General features: G+C 36.2%; 2 protein-coding genes across 4 annotated transcripts in view; one reads left to right on the top strand and one right to left on the bottom strand.

The window, feature by feature from the left end:
• LOC118269235 (cationic amino acid transporter 2) overlaps nt 1-16,261 on the bottom strand; it is a 36,481-nt gene that overhangs the window by 1,185 nt on the left and 19,035 nt on the right. The window contains exons 1-10 of one of the 3 annotated variants that reach the window (XM_035584239.2): nt 14,849-14,997; nt 7,015-7,246; nt 5,199-5,483; nt 4,957-5,061; nt 2,917-3,203; nt 2,460-2,697; nt 1,735-1,837; nt 1,279-1,430; nt 755-897; nt 140-248 (exon numbers count right to left, since the gene is read on the bottom strand). In XM_035584239.2, the coding sequence (XP_035440132.2) occupies nt 140-248; nt 755-897; nt 1,279-1,430; nt 1,735-1,837; nt 2,460-2,697; nt 2,917-3,203; nt 4,957-5,061; nt 5,199-5,483; nt 7,015-7,246; nt 14,849-14,851 (1,657 nt within the window). In that variant the 5' untranslated portion in view covers nt 14,852-14,997. Of the gene's footprint in view, nt 1-139; nt 249-754; nt 898-1,278; nt 1,431-1,734; nt 1,838-2,459; nt 2,698-2,916; nt 3,204-4,956; nt 5,062-5,198; nt 5,484-7,014; nt 7,247-8,493; nt 8,516-14,848; nt 14,998-16,261 lie in introns of those variants that run through there. The other 2 variants (XM_035584241.2, XM_035584240.2) reach the window with 2 other exon arrangements.
• Nucleotides 1-16,261, top strand: part of LOC118269305 (cationic amino acid transporter 2) — a 56,820-nt gene that overhangs the window by 39,079 nt on the left and 1,480 nt on the right. The gene's annotated exons all lie outside the window — the stretch shown is intronic.

The following is a 16,261-nucleotide window of genomic DNA, read 5'->3' as shown; positions in this document are numbered from 1 at the left end:
AGAATAAGAAAATCCCAAATTATGTCTGACGTCATTATTCTGCGGGCAACAGCTAGTCTTAAATACAAATATAAGTAGTTGGTATCTTATTTTTCTATTAAAATTTATAAGACTACAGAACATAACTTAATTAACTTACCAATAGCGAGCCATACGAGGAACCGCACCCAGGTCTGGTAGTCCAGCTGCACCATGAGGTACACGTTCATGCACACGCTCAGGTATGGTACTAAGGGTACCAGCGGCACCTGGAATACATCACCAGATTCATATTAAGTTTGAAGCTCAGAAACTTGACGGATAAATCAACGGATGACGTCATAAAACCTACATCTCACATGTGAATAAACATGAATAGAAAATCCCAACGAACAATAGTTGGGTAGAAAGCCCGTCAGGCGCGAACACCTCGCCTGGTCGAAGGCTGCTCCTTTTCTAAAAGAACTTTACCCTCTCTGTTCCTTAAAAAGTAAACAAATTAAGGGCTGGGGAAAAGTACCTAACTAGTATTTTTTATGACGATGATGTCTGAAAATTGGGTAATGATTAAGAAAATGTAATAGAAGTAAGATCGGTTGTCAATAACATTGGGTCTTAAACTGCCACTTGCACAAAGTTGTGAAATATATAGCCTGTAGCATTATGACACGCTCAAACGTAGACCTGCACTAAAACTCCCTCTAAGTCACTTCAGCAGAAGAAGTATAAAGAAGAGAATGGTTTGATTCTATTCTCAAAGTCATGATAATCTTACCGTGAAAGACAAGTTGTCGACGTTGTTCCTCGGCTGGCGGTAGAGCACGACGAGAAGCACGATCAGCGCGGCGCCGAGCACGCCCAGCGCCGCCTCCGCCTGGTCCCAGCGGAGCAACGCGCACGTTGCCAGCGCCACCACGACTGGAGGGGAACAATGGTCATTAGTGAGCTGCTGTTATAACTTATGTGTGGTTTGGAGGTTCAGTTGGTTGTTTTAGAGGCAAGATCCAGGATTGGGATATTACCGATATGTACCAATTCATTTATGAAAGTATACTAATACATATAGGTGTAAACCTAGTAGGGTCTTGACTTCGTAGGAATATTAATCCAAATAGTGTTAAGGATAATAGACCTGATAAAAGTTTTCGAAATGACGATTTCGAACAATAATGTGTCGTACCCAAGCGACGGAACTTTATGGACACTAAGTTATTTAAAAGACAAGTTCTAGTAGATATAGGAAACAATGAGATACGATTCAGGTATTGTAACTAATACAAGCAATAAAGTGGGACTTACAGAATATCATAATAGTCCACTTGGCGATGACGTAGGAGAGCTGTGTGGGGTACTTGTGCCCGATCAAGTTGAACAGCTGCTTGAACACGCTGAACGGAGTCTCGGGGGCTGGCTTCGTGCCATGCAACTGGATAGTAGACTCTTCTTCGTATCTAGAAGATAAAATGGGTGGTTAGAATAGAGTCCATGAAGATTTCTTTTTCATATGCAATAATATGATGGAAGCTTAACAAGAAAATTGCAAAAATTACGGAAATATCTGGTTTTTGGTAAGTGAAGAACGTTTATCCTAATTTTGTTTTTATGGAATAGGAGGCAAACGAGCAAACGAGTCACCTGATGGTAAACGATCAGCGCTGCCCATGGACACCCGCAACACCAGAGGAGTCACAGGTGCGTTGCCGGCCTTTTTAAAAAGAGTATGCTTTTTCTATATGTATGGTTTGCATAATTTACCTAAGAATAAGCACACTGGTAGCGACGATGGTGTAAGCCAGGAGTGTTCCGATGGACATCATGTCGATCAGCTGGTTCAAGTTGAACAGGGCTGCCATTATTGCTGAAATGGACATTAAAACGTTAAATAATGTTCAATACAAATCGTGCGGTATTGAAATAAAACTACATTGTTACAGCACATGTACCTATGTGTACTTGGCATCATTTTATTGTCGTTTCCAGTTGAGAACAAAGCAAATTGATATTTACCATGACAGTTGCAATACAATGCATAGATTTATTTTTTCATAAATATTGTGGACATAATCGTAGAACTGAATATATGGTACCTAATGTAAAACACGTGTCGCATTCAGAATCCATGTAATAATAATAAACTAAGTCAAGTAAAACAAGACAGATATGAATAAAGTATGAAACAACAGCAGAAATAAAAAAGAAATAATCGTGAAAGTCGTGCATGTAATCGCAGCAGATTAAATACAATTCTCACGATCACCACAACTAAAGTCTCTTAAACTAATGACTAAAACTAATAAAAATAATAAGATACCCATAGAAACATTAGGGTAGAATAAGGGACTACTGTTTTCACACTATATAGAGAAAGGACAGTAGCGTTCTCTGATAAACCTACGAAGGAAGCCCTGCTAAAGTCCAGTAGCTGACTGTCACGTTGGTATTGATGATGATGATGATGATTTGATGAGTAAAGTACAAACCTGCCAAAAGTCCACTCAAAATGGTAGCCAACACTGGTGTCTGCGTCCTCTTGTTGATGGCAGCGAGAGGTCTGAACAGCACGCCGTCACTGCCCATGGCATACAGGACCCTGGGTAGGGGGAACATGGCTCCGAGCAGACTGGTGCAGAGGGCAAAGATAGCTCCGATGGAGACGATCCATTTGATGACTGGTAAGTTAGCCTCGTTGAACACGTGGGGGAAGGGAGCGTCTGCGTCCTGGAAAGAAATGTAAGAGTTTTAGATTTGTGAAAACAAAACAGAATATGGCCTTCTTAGACGTCTTTTAGGAGCCTGAATTTATAGATACAAAGATATCATCAGATCCTTAAAACTTATAAAGGTTATTAACAAGGTACATGTGACTGTACAAGTACCTACTAGTATTTTTATTTCAAGATATTTGAATGTTCGGTTAAAAATTGGAAAGCAACCAACCTGAAGATAGTACGGCAGCATCATAGTCAACACCGTAGCTATACTGAAGTATGACACGAAGATCACGACCAGGGACAGGACGATAGACAGGGGGATGTCTCTCTTGGGGTTCTTGGCTTCTTCACCGGTGGTGGCCACACAGTCGAAGCCCACGAACCCGAAGAAGCACTTGGCAGCGCCAGCCATAATGCCTGCCATTCCCCAGGGTGCAAAGCCACCAGCACCAGCCTGACTTCTGTATTCCTCTGGTATATCATCAACCGAAATGTTCCAATTGGCTGGGTTGCCTGATAAAGAAAGCAAGAAAGGGTTATAAGATTTTGCAGGCTAAGTTTGTCCTTCCATCATGAATAGTAATTAATATTGGCCTAGCATATTTTAAGATTTTAAGATGGAGTACTTGGTAGCAAATATTAAGTTGTCCGATTTACAATGTACATATTGTTACAATGTATGTATCTATAGTACTTTTAAGTACTTTATAGAGTTTTTAACCGTCACTTTAAATAATTGCTTTCACCTCTGAAGTTGAGTAGGTTAGAGACTGGTACTGCTTTGTCATTATTTAAGGACACATGTTAGTCTACACGTGGTATCACTTTGTGCAACCACTTTACTGTCGCTGTATGCTTTTCTTGCATTTGTACAGACACCAGCACATCAAACTACCCAACCACTACACCAAAATGCTACAGAACATTTTCAACTTTATGGCGAAATCATAAGGCTACAAATTCATTAGAGAAATGAACAGATTGGGATATTTTGAAGAGCTGGTGTAAGTATAAGTGTGTATAATTGTTAAATCCTTCCAATTTTATCTTATCAAAATAATTGCACTTGAGTGAAGTAGATTACATTGCATTGTTGCGGTTTGCAATTAATTTCTGACGACAAGAGATCGTATTACATTCTCATATGGTAAAGACCTTTACTCGATCCTTGAAGTTATTTACTAGAACAGATTACAACGCAGTTTTAAGTCTTTTCTAATAAAGTTTGAGTCATCTATCATGATCGAAAAGAAAACAAATTGTAGCTCACACTTGATTTTGATCTATTGCCTAGTTCCTCAAAGTCTTCCAGAAGTGATAGATCATCCTTAATCTTTATACCTAACCTAGAAGTCTAGACTGAACCATAAACCATTGCGGTCTATATATACGAGGGACGGGCAGTGATCCATTTTTCTCAATTGACTCGCATCCGTGGGAGACGTTAGATGTAGCAGGATCTGGATTTTAGATTGGTTAATGACTCCACGTGGACATTGCGTTAGGAAGTTTATATTACCTGTGTCTGATGCACTTGTTGAGGTATGTAGGAAACAGTCGCATAATTTCCTTATTACTTATATAAACTAGTACCTTTGTGTAAAGAAATGGTTGAATAGTGAATAAGAAACAATGGTTGTTTTAGTTTTAAAATGGGAGTGAAAGAAACCGTCATTGTTAATGAAGGCAATGCTGTTTATTTATAATGGGAAGAGTACTGATTTATGAATGACTTAAAACAATAGAAGGGAATAAATGAGAGAGAGTAAAGATATGAGGCAGTTCTACAATAAATTGTTATAAAGGAAATTGAAAACGGTATACAGTTACTTTTATGAGTTCAGTCAATAAATATAGAAGGTGTTACAACGGGAAACTCACATAAAATAACTTTAATAGGTATTTATTATTACCATCGATAAGATTTTATTATATAGCCAAGTAGTTAGCGGAAGGATGCTACCAACTACCTGGTTGCTAAATAAAATTACTAGTCAAAAGTCATTTATAATAACAAAGACGAATTGTTTAAAAATTCACAAATCTCTCATGGTACGCACATAGACGATAGACAAACAAATTAAATGGATGACGTCATAATTCCTACATCTCAGGTAGTTAGGAAAATATTAATGAACTTATATTAAGTGATCCCTACGTACTTAGTAGAAATAGTCTACGCACCCACGAATCTAATTAAAATATGGAACTTATGATAATGAGCTCAACTCAAAAACATTAAAAAGTAAAGTAAATAGGTACTCACTCTTGACAGCTCCAGCGATGACGACGATGATGACGGTGATGAGGTTCAAAGCTGTGAACACGTTGTTCAGCTTCGTAGACTCTTTCACACCAGTGCCCAGGAGTGCTGGAACCAAACATTCATTCAACTAAGAAGATAAGCTTTGAAGAAGTTGTTCTAGATATGAATGATATGGCTCTGTTTTATAATTGATAATGATGATGCACAGCAAAAACTAAAGAAATGACTGTTGAGTAACTTACCAGTAATAAGCAAGACAAGGGAAAACGCGAAGAAATCAGGATAGTCTGCCATGAAGGGAATTTTGATGGGAGCCACTTCAATCATGGTTCGGGCTATGGAGTTGTTGCAGAGGCTGTCTATGTACAACGCCATGCCTTTGGCCACGCTGGCCGTGCCGATCACGTACTCCAGGATGAGGTTCCATCCAATGGTGAAGGCGATGAACTCGCCCACGCTGACGTAGCTGTACACGTAGGCTGAACCTGCCTTCGGAACTCTGGCTGCGAATTCAGCGTAGCAGACACCTAGAAGTAAAGAAAAAGATTGTGTAGCTTTGCCTATTGAAAGGAAAAAAGGAGCTAAGAGCCTTTATCACACGCTAGCCACAACAATCATACTACAAAATTGTTGCGTTGCAACGTGAAATAAAGATAAACAAGCAAACACACGTGTTTTTAAATATTAAGTAAAGATTGTGGTTTTAAATGCACTCTGTGAGTTTATTTTGTCTCACTACTGCTTTCATGTGAGATATGCTTTATAGTTGCACAATAAAAGCAGAGTAAACAATTACATAACATCTTAGCCTTGATAATCGATGCATAACTTACATCCCATATAATCCCATACTTTTTAGGACACGCAAAAGTTAGCTTGATATATTTGGGGAGAAGTGTTTGACAACGGAATCTTTGCTTTGTGTCTTGCTATTGATTCCAGGGAATAACTTAATGTAGGTAAATAGATATACAACATAATAGCATTTTACACTTCTAAGTGCCGTTTAATCTACGTGATTGATAGTGTCTACTGCAGTCAGTCTTTCATTATTGTAAAACTGTGATTTATGTGATTTAGATATTGTTTAATAAATCATCAATTGATACTCGTCAAGTATCGTTACTTTGTCTGAAGTGAGCTGTTTATTGATTTTATTAAAGAACAAAGATTTTAACCGATCATTGTCTTATTAGGATCGAGTATGCAACATTTTAAAGTAATTGCGTATGATTTCTAAAATTTTAGAGAGAGAAAGCGAATATTGACTGTCTTTAACTTATAAGAGGGGAAAAGTGAGTGTATCTACTGGTTTATACTTAAGATGGTCTTAGGTAATTGTAATAAAATAATTATGACTTCCCTTCATACACATCATCATAAGCCCACCTACTTACATCCGCATTTCAAATTCAAAGGGACCTACTTATGTTCTTTTTGAATGAATAGCTATGGAGGACAAAGACTGACAAAGAATTAAGACACGAGGAAGTGAATACTGAACGGTATTAATTTTGTGGTACTACGTCACAACATTCGGCCATGTTAGCACCATCGCAGGCTACAGCCAATCAGGTGTAACCTTGTGTAGGGACCATTCACACCGCTCACTCTTGCGCATAGTCACTACGAGTACTATTATTAAAAGCAATAACTACATAAAATAGATGTTGAGTAATGTGTATTTGTTTACCTTTTTAAATGTGGACGCGTATTTTTATGCAATGAGAATCTGTGTTTCGAAATTGTGGTACGAAATTAGATATTTGAGGCGGAGAACGATCGTCAATTGAATTGTTGATGAAACAATTATTATTTTCACTTAGCATAGATTAAATATTATTTGCCATTTCCTATATAAAGTTCTATGATTTGCAGAACGATCACTGTATTATCAACCCTACGTACCAATGGGTGCCCATCACCATAATCAGATAAGCCATGTTACATTTCTAAATATATTTTACCTAGAAAGACCTGTACTTAGCACTAACCAATCGCATATATATCTCCTCATCCAGTAGGCCTCAAGTACTTAGTATATAAAATATAACTCACCAGCAAAAGCCGAAGCTACAGCAGCGACCAGAAAACTGATACACACGGCGGGACCTGCCACGGTCTTAGCGACCGCTCCAGCCAACACGTACACGCCCAGACCCAGGGTACTGCCGACCCCCAGCGCAGTCAGGTCCAGCAGACCGAGACATCTATCCAGCTTGGTAGTGTGGTCGTCTTCCAGATGCTTGCACCGACGTAACGCGTTGAATATCCGGCCAACCAGACCCATCTGGAATGAAGGAAGAATGTGGTTATGATGGGACATTGGAGATAGAATTTGCAAAGGCCAATCTGTTTATGGGTAAGGTCTTGATAGCGGAGTTTAGACTCGTTCTGAACACTATTTCGCTTGTCGTCCATCATTTAAAATACCCGACCCGGAGTTGCAGACTGCCTAGTGTGTCACCGGGGCTCCGGCTCGAAAAGCAGGAGTAGGAACGGGGTGGTTTTTGGTCAGTAAGAGTCTGACACTCTCTCTCGTCGCTCAAGACGGGAGAAGTCAAAGATGATGTTCTCCAATAATAAAATATTTTCTGCTTTTTGTCTATTACCTACATTGTGTTTATTTAAATACCTCTTGTTGAATTTCATCATAATCCGTTCAGTAGTTTTAGAGCAAAAACGCGACAAACAATCGCACTTAGTAAAGAAGTGAGATTATAATTCCCGCTAAATCATAAATAAGTAATCTTCAACACAGATACAGTTCCATGGCCATGAGTTATTCACTTCATAATTTAAACCAATTTTCCTCAAACTTGTGTTGAGTTTAACATTATAATGCAATGAATCATTTAGGAAAAACATCTGTACAAACAGTATTATCTGCCAAAATACTTTAAGTACGTATATAGGTATTAGGTAGTTATATGTTAAGTAGGTACTTATGAATTAATTTTATTAAATTTTGTATTGTTACGGTCACTTATTTCTTGAGTAATTTCTTTTTATTTGTTATAAGTTGCTTGCTATATAACGTCTTTGGTGTATGTTTTTTGTTCTATTCATTTATTTCTGTCGTAAAACTTTGCTTGTGCATTGTATTGTAGATCTTCTAATTAAAAGAATTCTTGTTTATTTAACTAAAACCCAAGAGATTATCGGCCCAAGACACGTTGGAAATAAACATAGAGCAGAGAAAACAGAAAATAAGTTTTATTTTGTATACTCCAGAAAACTAGAATGGAGTTCGGAATTGGGAAGTCCAATTTAGAAAAAATCGACAGCACAAACAGTGGAAATATCAAATTACACGTGTCCTGCGTGCCAAAGGAGTCGCCAAAACCAGAAGCTAATGCTATCCAATAGAATAACGAAGACAGAATGGCGATGATTACATCGTCAATAGATTTAAATTAAATCACACTTAAAAAGAATTGTGAATCAGCACGTGAGGTGATGAATAAGGTCAAGTCAATTTATAAGTAGAAGTAATAAATTACCAAAATACATGAACAAATACATGAACGTGCCTACCAATATACAATGTCATCGGCTACATAGCACATCACATTGCTGAAGTGGAACTTTGGCAAAACGACTCGAAGAAAGCGGATAAGTGAATATAGTGATACTGCAATTATTACAGAAATTTTGATTACACTTCCGCCAAAACATCGGTCTATTCGACAAGCGTGGATGTCACTCATATTGAAATATGTCACTTGCTCTAAGAAAACAAGCCATAGTAAATCTGACAGCTCGTCTACTTGATGAGGAGGCCAGTTTCAATGCAGAGGGAGATAACGAAACTGCTTTGTTAGTGTCAAAAGGTAATAAGAAGAATAATGTTTTTTTTTGTGTAATAAGTCGGTAAACGAGCAGATGGATCACCTGATGTTAAACAAACACCGCCCGTCTACGGACACCCAAAACACCAGAAGCGTTACAAGTGCGTTACCAGCTTTTTGGGGTTAGGAATTTAAGGGTTGTTGGAGAATCGGGGTTGGGAAGATTGGGAGGCCGTGGTATCACTCCGGTCGAGCCGCCCATTCGTGCCGAAGCATGGCTCTCCCACACATGTATGATGTTTTAGTTTAGTTTAAAAAAAGCAAATAAAAAATTGAGTGAATGAATTCAATGTTACTGTAATGTTTAAGAAACACTTATGTCTGTATTTTAGGAAGCATTTTAAGTATCTACAATGTGTAGTTAAATATTTAATTGTATGAGTGATTAAGTACATAGATGTTATATACAAAGACTGTGTTCCACGAAATCTGTTTAACGTAGAAAAACAATATTTCGTATTTGAGGTTAACAACACATAGTATTATTGATTCCTTTAATTTAGAATTATTCCGATATACACCTAAATATCCAGAGAAGATGTTTAGTATCCAAAATACAGTTTCAATTAGGTATTACATTAAAATTATTTAGTCACGAATGTTTTGTACGAATTCAAAAATACTAATGCATTGAAACTAACCTTGTGGTTTTAGAGGTTATTTACCAGAGAAAATAAAAAAATAAGTTATAGTTTAATGTCTAACTATTATTTGCATTCATGTCTTAGTACTTTACATTGTCTAACTAATTAACTAACCGTGTGCAGTAATTTTGTTTCATGCAAAACTTAATCTGTTTGTTTGCCTACAATATTAAGTTGGTGTATTTTTGTTAGTCCTGTCTGTATTAAGCAAATGTAATATTTTCGTATTTGATTCAAGAAGCAAAAGATATTATGATAATAGTTTATAAACAACTAACTAATCTATTTCAAGTGCAATAACAAAAATATTTTTGACCAAATTTATTTCTTTTTATTTTTGTTATATAAGTCGGTAAACGAAGAGACGGGTCACTTGATGGTAAGCAATCGCTGCCACCCATGGGCATCCGAAATATCAGAGGCATTACAAGTGCGTTTTGGGGGTTAGGAATTTAAGGGTTGATGAGGAATTGGAAATTATGATCCCCTTCGGGGATAAAAGGCGTGACGTATGAGTGTGTGTAAGCAACCTTAGAAGCCAAATGATACAAGTCAATTTGCACCCAATCTGAAGGCAAAAATGAATGATTTTGCTCAAACCTGACTCCACCTATGACCGTTATAACCTCTCACAGGTCAAAAAACACTGTTACTATACAAACTACAATGGCATGAACCGTATCAATTAACCGACACAAATCAGGTTCCATCTCATTACCTTATTACTTATAATGTATAGACACAATACTAATGTGTCTAATGCATTAGTCTCGATCTGACTAGTGACGTCACTTCATTGTGCTTACCCTTGACCGTGACTGAGTGACGTAGGCTGACGTCATAGTATAGATGTTACAGAACGTTCAATGCATGTTTATTGAACTATTACATTGGTCAACGCTTTAGTAACTATCATTTGATTTGGTAATGGTAGAGAGACAATGGTAGTTGGTGGTATAACGTAGATTCAGGTAAGGTATCTATTGCGATTGTCGCGCTGCTACTTTTCATGACACTTTTCTGATAGGCGATTTGAAACTAGCAGCGCGACGTGAAAGCCGAAATGTGTATACATAGTTAGATCAATTGTGCCCCAACTTTCTTACTGAGTTAAATATTTCAGGAAATCATTCTAGATAAACCTTTATGTCTCGTCTCTGATGTTCTTATGGTTAATGGTTGTCTAGCACTGAGCTATACAAAGATGTGATTGTCAAGTGTAATCATCTTTTTGCCAGATATAGGCACGTACATAGGTAAGGTAAGTCACATTTAATAGGGGGCGAATCTAACATCGACTGACAGAACTAAACAGTAATAGGAATGGAAGTCTTATAAAGTGAAATTCTTTAGATAACGCTTATTTAGCAATTCGCATAGTTACACAATTTCAAATCAAAATTCCTACAAAGTTTGATAAGAGAACAAACACACCAATAAAACACAATTTGATTGAAACGCAGTGTGTCAGATCCACGATCATTGCCGTCACGCATTGTGACGACGGTAATGAAGTAACCACGGTGTAGTTTGCCGGCACCGACCGTGACCGACGAGGCAGTGTGACAGACATCAGAGTATGATGAGACGAAGGCATGACACATGTGATGTGATGTCACAACGTCATTACGAATGTGATAATGTAGTGATCATCTTTGTCATTTACGTTGGACATGAGCTTTTTTTTTTCTGAATACGGGGGGAAACCTTCAAAAGGCGCCTAGCTTTCCTGGGATAATAGACTAGGGAGTGTGGGATTTTTACCTCTCTAAAACCATCCCTGAGGCCTCTCGTAACCTGTAAGGAGTACCGGGTCCTCTAATAGATCTGCTCCGGAGCCCCCACGGTACGCTGGACAGGAGCTACTGTTTCCATGTAGATACTAGTTGATGCATATTAAACGATCTATATTAATTTTGAAATGAAAAAAGTCACGAATTTCTCTGATCTCTTGTCTCATTACCCACGTTCCATTACCTCATTTTCCACGTGATCTTTCGCAATTATTGATTCGTTCCAGTATTTGTAAAGAGACAACAAGGAAAAATGTTTTAAAAGGATTTTCATTTGTTTTATTGTGGTCAACCACAAAACCTTAATATTTAGTTTAGTGAGGATCCCAATACGAATGCTAAAATATCTGGAGAAGAGTTATTGGTGGTTAGTGCCGTCAATTTTTAGGTAATTCATCAAGTACGTTCAAAATCACTGCACGATTGGCGCGATGATTGGGTAACTGATTGCCATTTAACGTGTAGCGGGTTCGATTCTCGCACGAAACAACTCTTTATGTGATCCATAAATTGTTGTTTCGTTGTGTGTTGTTAAAATCCTATTGTAGGGCAACATTTTATTTTTTAAAAGTCGTATGCCTCATTCATTTATCATTACCTACTTTTATACAGCAGCTGGTACATTATAGGTATTAATTTCTATTACATATAGAACCTTAGCAACAGGTTGGAAGGTATAACACAAAACAGCACGAACACGATATAATCCTATTTGCGTAGAGTTGTGCGTAAGTGGCAGATTAGTTCGTCCATTGTTCTTCCTCGGCTGGATGATATAATAAATCTGTTATCTCTGCACGGAAGTTGTCTGTCATGTGGGGAACTCGTGTTTGAGGTGCGGAGACTGGGATATGGGAAGTATTTTTTATGGTATAAGCCGGTAAACGAGCTGACGGATCACCTGATGGTAAGCAATCGCCGCCGTCTATGGACACCCGTAACACCAGAGGCGTTACAAATGCGTTGCCGGCCTTTTGGGGGTTAGGAATTTAAGGGTTGTTGGGGAATTGGGAAGGGGGTAATTGGGCCTCCGGTAACCTCACTCACAAAACGAAATGACGTATTTGCTCCCACTCCTAAGGTTAGATTCGTTTTATCTAAATATTGTTACCATATATGACAAAAAAATACACGTCCATTACTTTTTCATTACGTAACTGACGGACTAAATAGATTTTTAATTTTATACCCCGTCGTCACCCCTTTTCTTGCGACATGTAATTAGATTCTTAATTGGAGTGTTCAGTTTTAAAGAACTTTCTTTGACTGATTTTCTATTTAGATGTTGAGCGATTTTTTAATGCTATTACGAGTCTACTAGTTCTCTCGTACAGGATTCTTCCAATAGATAATGGGAGATCTTTTATCCGTCTGTAAATACGGAGTTACTAATGCTGATGACCGACACGTGTGATGCATTATTAAAATGTACGCGTGTACTATGTAATATGTAATGGTAAAATGTAACATAATTTCATGAATAATTCAAAACGATTTATAATAATGAACTGTGAGTCAAATCATGAGGTTCAAATCAAAACTAAAATTAATAAAAATCTGTTTAGTCCGTCAGTTAGTTTATGAAAAAATATGTATTAGCCACGTATTTTTTATTCTGTGATATAAAATAACAAATCTTAGATAAAACGAGTCAAAGTTTAGGACTGGGAGCAAATACGTCATTTCTACGTATAAAATGTACCTAGAAGTGATGTGACGCGATATTTCAAATCGATATATATACTTTTGAATAAAATAAAAATACATGTCTAATATTTTAAATTAATCTACAAGAACGGACATTACAATAAAAAATAGTCATCTACCCTATTTAACCAATCTAATTGTTAAACCAAAACTGTAAATAATAACAATTTACTTTTCCCATAACTATGTACAATATTTTATCTTTTTTGAACAAGTTAGACAAAAATATATCTATATATAGGTATGTACACAGTTCACATTGTTAGTTCAAGACTTAGAATACTTTAATGGCATCACAACGTAACTGTTATCGTTCACAAAATAGGAGACGGGTCTCCAACAGCAGTTGTGATAGGTTTCACAAATATTTCCATTTTCCCTTGTTAAATATTCGTTGTTATCTTAATAAGTTTGTTTGTTTTGTGAACGTGGCAACCTGGCAACACGTGGTGGAATGGATTTAGAAAGTTATTTTTTTCGCGAGATTTGATAAAATTTTCCTCACGTATATTATATAGATACAAGAGGAGATATGCCAAACGTTATTTTATATAGAAAACTTAAACTTAACATGCTAAAAGTCTGGTCAGTCGGATATAAAATGTACATTTAACACTACTATTACAAGTGCTAAAAGATATTGTAGGTTTAACAGCTTTTTCATGACAACAGGGTAGATGACTAATTTTTATTTTAATGTCCGTCTGGTAGATTATTTTAAAATGTTAGGTAAGTATTTTTTTATTTTCTTACTCAAATAAATACTTTCGATTCGATTGATTTGAAATATCGCACGTTAGCTCCCACTCCTGAACTTTGATTCGTTTTAAATGTATCGTTTTCTTATACGATAAAATAAAAATAAAAATACGCGTCTAATATTTTTCATTACCTAACTGACAAAATTTATTTTTAATTTTCATACCCCGTCATCATCCCGATTACTCTAATTCCACGTTCGAGTTACCTACTGAACTCTTTAAGTAAAGATTTTTTTAAAAAGATTATCTTTATAACATAGGTTTAAGTAAGAGACTGAAAGGTAAACTTCTTGCGTTATCATCTAGTACATTCACGCGTGATTAGACATTAGTCTAGAGATTATCATTTACTGCTTATGTATGACATTGCTATTTACTGCCAGGTACATACAAGAGCCATGAAAACTCTTATCTTTACCATTTCTCTTGAATTATTCAGTTTTATTTACATTTTGATTTGAGCTTCTTCATGCGACGCGGTTTAAACCAGATAATATACTATGATATTTTTGAATGAGTACATACGATTTTTGTTCTATTTATAGCAGTAATTGTGGTAGGTAATAATTTATCTCTTACTATAGCGAATGTTCACAATATTTATTGAATAAATCGGTAGTTTTCAAAGTAATACAAGTTCCCTACAAATATCAAGCAAAATGAACACGTACGTATAAAATAATTAGATAATGGCTTACTTCACAGTCCTTACACATGTAAATAATACATTATGTACATGTTAATAAACGGAAAACAAAAAAATATGAACGTTATAAACACCATAACATCAATTTTACAAGCCTTGAGCTCAAACCGCACCTTTAGAATAAAAGTGAGTTAACTCAAAATTTCTCTAACATTCGATTTTATCATAAACTGGCATTATAAAATATAATCTACAACTAAAGAACTAACCCATAAATTAATCTAGTAAAAATCAAGATATTATACTAATATGTATTCAATACTATAATTATCTGAGACTTTCTGGCTCATTTCCTACAACTTGCAATTTTTAGATTTGGTCACTTTCATTTTAAGGGTGCGAAATACGCTCTTAGATACAAGAAAAAAAAAACATTAGCCACATTACATTTTAAATATCGAACAGAACAAATAAAAAAAAATAAACTTACCATATTTAATTTCTTTTTTAACAAAACAAATTTCGAATTAAAAAAAAGATATTTATTAAATAAATACCAGAGAGAATTTATGAATTAAAAACAGAACTGGTTAGAAAGCAGCGAGTCACTTGGCGCCAAATAATGACGATGTAAAATGAACGATTACTGTCGAGTTTTGCGTCCGTATCTCTGTTATCACTCACTGATTGTAATCCGTATGCAAATTGTTTAGTATTCACGTCTTAGATGATGATTTGTGCGTTTGTCTGTAATGCGGAATGCGGCATTTCGCATTTGAATGCCGGAAAGACCGTTAAGGGATGGAACTAAAGGAAGGAGGTTTAATTGCGTATGTGATGCTTTGATGTTCAAAAGTGGCTTCCTGGTCTATTTGAAATTAATAATTTTGACTTTGATTTTGATGAAACTGTGATGAGTATTTTAATTAATAAGTACCGAAGTTTGACGGATTACTAAATTCTGTAATAACTGTCAACTAGTTTATAGTAATAAAGCAATAAGTACGTAGGTAGACCATGACTCTAAAAATTCTAGTCTAAGTGACTATTTTGAAATCAGATCTTAATAAAATCCTTGTCAATGACAAATTCTTACACAACCGCCTAAAAAAATTAGATCTCGCCTCAATATTATTCAGACGTCGACAAAGGAGGACAATAAATAAATAAATAAAATTATAGAACAACTGGTTTTTTGCTTTGAACGGTTAAACAGTTAAACAACTAGTTAAAATAACCTTCGGCCCACTTCTAACGTTGTTGGTATATTTTAACTTAATAACGGTACCTATACATATATGAATATGTATGAATTATAATGAGGATAAGTTATTTTTACGTAGGTACCTAAAGTTATTGTTTATAGTTACCTACTACTCCTACTATAACGTGTTGGATTATGTAATAGTATGTGTTATGTTTATACGCCATTGATACATTCATCAGCTGTTTCTTGCCTAAAATATTATGTTTAAGGCTCACATGACTGGGCCGTTTACTTGATTGATAATGGAATTTGACCAACTTTCTTTCGCTTTATCTTTATTCAATTATATCTTTAGGATGGGCAAGATTTCTGCTAAGTTAACATGACAATTAAGATCAGAAACGAAAATAGACACCAGAGGAGTCACAAGTGCGTTTCCAGCCTCACTACAGTTCCGGAGCTGCGGACAACGTAAAAGGTTACCGGGGCTCCGGCTCAAAGCAGGAAAAGGAACGGGGTGGTTTTTAGTCAGTAAAAGTCTGACACTCCCGCCTCACCCAAGGCGGGAGAAGTCATTGGATGATTTTCCCCCCACAAAAAAGCCTCACTACAATTACACAGTAACTTGCAGCTGTTGACAATTTATTATTATTACAAACAAAATTGGCATAGAGTGACATACTTTATTGAGTCTAA

This window comes from Spodoptera frugiperda, chromosome 2 (assembly GCF_023101765.2).
Source record: "Spodoptera frugiperda isolate SF20-4 chromosome 2, AGI-APGP_CSIRO_Sfru_2.0, whole genome shotgun sequence".
Taxonomy (NCBI): domain Eukaryota; kingdom Metazoa; phylum Arthropoda; class Insecta; order Lepidoptera; family Noctuidae; genus Spodoptera; species Spodoptera frugiperda.
The sequence above is the reverse complement of the archived record's forward strand: the minus strand, read 5'-3'. Positions and strand labels throughout refer to the sequence as shown.